At 41.0% G+C, this 5,090-nt stretch overlaps 1 protein-coding gene across 1 annotated transcript; it reads left to right on the top strand.

Annotated features, from left to right (window-relative positions):
- The first annotated feature begins 1,277 nt into the window (after positions 1–1,277).
- On the top strand, positions 1,278–4,886 carry LOC104831847 (lymphotactin-like). Its single transcript, XM_010567669.1, has 3 exons — positions 1,278–1,347; positions 3,916–4,033; positions 4,781–4,886. Exons 1-3 carry the CDS (start codon positions 1,278–1,280, stop codon positions 4,884–4,886), a joined length of 294 nt encoding a protein of 97 aa, XP_010565971.1.
- The last annotated feature ends 204 nt before the right edge of the window (positions 4,887–5,090 follow it).

Here is a 5,090-nt window from a genome sequence, read left to right as displayed (position 1 = left end):
TATTCTACACCACTGCTTTTCAGTCTGAGGCATCAAGCAGCCTGGTGCTTACCTATTCACACCGGCCCAGCTGGGTCTTCGTGGGCCTAGCAAAGCATAGCTTTTTCTACCAGGCATAGAACTGCTCCAGAGTGTAAAGCAAAAGAGGAGATTTCTGCTCAGAGGCTTTGGACAATGATGCCAGCTCAGGTGCTGCTTCGTGTATGGCCTGGAGGTCCACACCTTGCTTGAAAAATATTTGCAGGTGCAAAACCCCTGGCATGTAGCAATGCTGTCCAGTAACTCAGACCACAACATAGAAAGGACACCTAAAACTGGGTAATATGGCTAGCAGAGACTGCAGAAAAGGACACTTTTGATAGAGGTACAATTAGAACAAGTTGACAGACCTGTTATCAACACCATGTTTACATGGAAGTGCAATGAACTTTCCTATAAATTGTGCCTCTATGATTGCCTGGTTACTTTCTTGGGCTCCATTCTTTATACTAGAAAGACCACACCACGGGGGGGGGACCCAACAAAAACAAAACCCAAAAAACTCTTATTCCTCTTTGAAACCATTGAATTTTAGTTATGCTTGGCTGGCAGGAGGACTAGTGGATTTGCCTCTCTATGTAAAAGTGCGTTCACTCTTCCTTCTCCCAGCACATAGTGATAGCAGCTTTGGCCATATCAAATCACATAGAAAACAGAAGAGTTTTGACAAGCTCCACCGCACATAGGAAACAGGAGTGATCCTCCTCCAAACCTATGCATTAAAGTGACCATCTACAGACACTATGGAAAAAGCCAAGGCGTTCCTGTTTCCATCATCCTTTAGCTCACAGTTCCCCTTTAAGTGGTCCATTGGTCAAAGAGGTAACTCTGAATGTTACTCTGTGTGTCTGTGGTACAGCTTAGCTACAGCTCTCTAAATCGAGGTGTGAAAGGACAGGAACATTCATTAAAGGTTTCCACTACAGAACAAGAGCTCTCACTTTTTGCAGCTTGAAGTAAACCCTACTCGTAACACAGAAGCAAGTGCGACCACAGCAGGGTTTGAGCAGGAAAAGCCTTCGCAGGGGGGCTAGCGAAGGACGGGTGGGGGAAAGGAGGTGGTTCTCTGTCACCAGAAAAAGTACTGCCACTCAATTTTTTCCACTTATAGTCAGCCCCCCCATGACGCCCCCAAAGTGAACACAAGAACTGACCACTGAATGACAATATATAAACTCTGTGAAAGAGGGCTGACAACAGCCACGTTCTTCTCTGCCTTGACAAAGAAGCCACCAACAATGAAACTCCACGTTGCAGCTATCCTCGTCATCTTCTGGCTTGGTGTCTTCTCTGCGCACACAGTGAAAGGTAAGTTTACAACCCAAGAGGAAGACAGAAATTGCTCCAGATTGCACCAGAGGTCTGATGAGCAGGATTCATTCTCAGCCAGAGCTGATTCATAAGATAAAACTTGCAAGAAATCCAGATCAGAACTACAAGAAAGGCAGCTTTATGGGAGATTTCATTTGATGTCCTGGTTGGCTTCTGCCTTAATGCAAGGAGAGATTCTGGGCCTTAGAGCACTTAAAGGTTTCTGTGCATTATTCTCTCTCTTAAAATCATGAAATCTTGAAGACACAATGTCTTTTAATATCACTGATGCCATATAGCAATGAGTTCTATAGGTTAATAACATTTAATGAATAATATTTCTTCAATAAGATGTACTTTTTTCTTTTTCCAGATATACTACTTTTTTGTGTATTTTTATTATATTATTTTTTATTCATCTTTAACTATATATCCTCAATCCCTTTAATGTCCCTATTTTAAAAAGTTCTTCCAGTTCTGTATCAAATATTGCCTATTTGCTTGTTTCTAGCCAAATATTTTGGTACAGACAGGCATACTATGAACAAAAACTGCAAGGAGCAGCAATGGATTTATACAATGTCTTCTCTCTCTTCTTGATTTCATACAATTTAACCTCTTGTTTGAGACCATTTATGAGCACTGAGATGAGCCATGATTATTAGCCATGCTTTAAATAAGTTTGTCTACAGTGATGTTTAGGTCTGTAACTTTTGGATTAGGCTATGCGTATCATGTGCAGCCATGAACATACACACATAAGCACATGCCATCTCTATACACAATCAGATTCACGCAAACAAGCACATAATCACAGAAAACACTCATATGCAAGCCATATGCAAACCCACAAAAATATGCAAAGAGAAACACACAGAAAAGGCATCTTCACAAAACCACACCAAAACCAAACTGAGACCTGCAAAGATTATGTAGCTACACACTGAGTATATTGACCTTGTGCCCCTAGAGCTAGATCATACTACATTCTCATATGTTGATTAACGCTACTGCTGTTCATCTCGGCAACATGTGGCTTCATACCACAGACTGCCAGTTTGTAATGTCATTCTCCAGGTTCTATAATTTGCCATAAATATCACCAAGTCTGAAAAAGCACACTGAGGTGCTGTGCAAGGGATAGAAAAAGGATTCAAAAGAAGAATGATAAAGAAAAAAAAAAAACCACCAGGAAAAAAGGGTAGTTACAGATGCAGAGCAGTTTGGTTTCATTCCCAGGCTTAGAGGAGCTCTGCTGGTATTCCCTGCATGCATTCCCTGGAGATAGTTTAGCAGTAGACAGAATATTTCCAGGACTAGTAAGGATTGCTTAACTACCTTTGAGCTCTTCAATGTCACATTTTGAAAACCAGTCTGAGTGAGGCAGTAAGATACATATTTGTAATGAATCATCAAAAAATACATCACGTTACTCATGACTAAAGCAAGATCAGAAGAAATATTCCTTCAGGCAAACAAAATCTCAAGAATTAGTAACTCTGCCAGTACCCATGCGCTGGCTATGCTACAGCTTCTCCAAAGGCTGATGTGTCTTTGCCTCAGCTATTCCAATTATTTCAAACAAAGAAAAGCTCACAGATAATGAGATTACGTGAAGCAGGTTTTATATTTAGCAAGTTGTACCTGAACAGCTGTTGGACTTTTCTCAAGCCAGTTTCTCTGTAAATTCTTTAAAAAAACCCTCAGAATACAGCAGTGTTCTGTTTGTTCCCCTCATGCCTTCCCAAACCTGCCTTTGATGGATGGGAGAAAACCAGAAACTAGCAAGCGGAGGCTTCCAGTAATGTATACATATACTCCATCTCACTTAAAAGAGCTCCCGTTTTTAGTTATTGACATGTAAGGTAACAACTGCCTAGAGAATTTTACACTGATACTGCAATCCTCTTTATTAATCACCAGTGCATTTCCCTGAAATGTATAAAAATGTTGGAGGAAGGAGAGGATTAAGTAGCAATCCATTGCCTATGAAACCAGACTTACAGCAAGAGCGTACAAGTACTTAGTCTTTTTGCAGATATATCTCCCTTTCTTTCAACAATTTTTTTTAATGCTAGTTTTGGATGTCCAGCGTGAGACAAGTAGCCTTGCTTTCCTTTCCTTCGCTTGGAAAGTAGGGGGAATTACTGATCTACATTCAGATGGCATTTGGAAATCTACCCAGTAAAGACACCGGTTCTAAGTGCTACTCCATATGGACACTTATTTGCAGATGATACAGACCCGATTATGAATGATGCCAAATACCTTTTCTGCTATGGAAGCAGTGACTCCCTAGGGACAGAATGATTATACAATTGTTCGGGAGAACGGGTGAAGATTAGTATCTTAACTGAAATAGCAATAACACTTTAGAGATTGTAGAATATATCACAAAAAATACCTTAAGCTCTCTTGTATAACTGGTACTGTGGCTGTACATCATGAGACACTCATGTTCTAACCACAACTGAGAATCTTCTGGAATTCATAATTAAGTAATTATGGCTAAATACATATATAGTATTGACTGTCTTTCTCATTTATCTATCTTTCCCCTTCTAGGGGGCATTGCAAGTCAGTCCATGCAAAAAATCAGTTGCGTAAACCTGTCTACAGAGCAACTGAACATCCGAAAGCTTGTCAGCTATGAAAAGCAACAAGTTCCAGTAGAAGCCATCATGTAAGTATTCAGTGCACAGTTCACCTTCAGACTCATCTATCCAAACATGCCACCATCAAAAGGGAAGGAGCATCAGAGAACATTTCATGGCCCAACTCAGGAAATCTGGCTAGCTCAGGTCACCCTTCCAATTCATCCATGAAGCAGTCACCTGGCAGCTGAGGGAATGAGGGAATAGGGGTGAGCCTCAGAGAGCTGGGAGATGTATGCTGCTCACAAACGCTGGCAGAAATTTCACTGAACAGCCAGATCTTTTGTGCCCAGAAAGTGGGGAAAAAATCTCAGCGAAGGGTCAGGGTGGAGCAGTCAGAAGCCAAACACTGTCAGAGGCACTGAGTCAAGCCCAGGGGAAAGATCACAGGGAAGAGTTTGGGGTAACTCTGCCTCCTGCTAGGAGCTGTGTTTGGTCTTTTGATCTCATGAGCATGCATATTTATCAAATCTGGGATCCGCTTCTGGGAGGTAAGTGTGCATCATGATTTCATATAAAATCGCAGAATATCAGGTATGCTCCTTTTTTTAAATAGCAGTATACATGCACATGACCACGTATGTTACATACATATGCCATAAATAGGGAACTAATGTTGCTAACTGCTATTATTCCAGCTAACAACTACAAACTCTGGCATGTGATACGATTTTACCACATTGTTCCTCATGTTCTGCATAAAAACCAAGAACAGTAAAACTGGGTTTGGAGACTGGAATTTAATGGCTGCCTGGTTTGTTTGTTTCTTCCTATAGGTTTATCACCACAAGAGGTATCAAGATCTGCGTAAGCCCCAAGCACAAATGGGTGCAGGCTGCTATGAAGAAGATAGACCAAAAACGTATCACCAAAGGCAGATAATTCTGCCCTAGGCAAGCATCTAAGGGCAACTAAATGGAATCATCATCACTGCTGCACATAACAGAGAAGAAAGCCTTAGTATCTGGTTTTAATTCCTATTTATCAATTGGCAATAAAATCTCTGAACAAACACAAACTCACCAGAATCTGTTCATCGCTAGTTGAATGTCTGCTGACTTCTTCATTTTATAGCTGGACTCTGTT

Source organism: Haliaeetus leucocephalus, unplaced genomic scaffold (assembly GCF_000737465.1).
Source record: "Haliaeetus leucocephalus isolate CR32 unplaced genomic scaffold, Haliaeetus_leucocephalus-4.0 Scaffold228, whole genome shotgun sequence".
Classification (NCBI taxonomy): Eukaryota; Metazoa; Chordata; class Aves; order Accipitriformes; family Accipitridae; genus Haliaeetus; species Haliaeetus leucocephalus.
The sequence above is the reverse complement of the archived record's forward strand: the minus strand, read 5'-3'. Positions and strand labels throughout refer to the sequence as shown.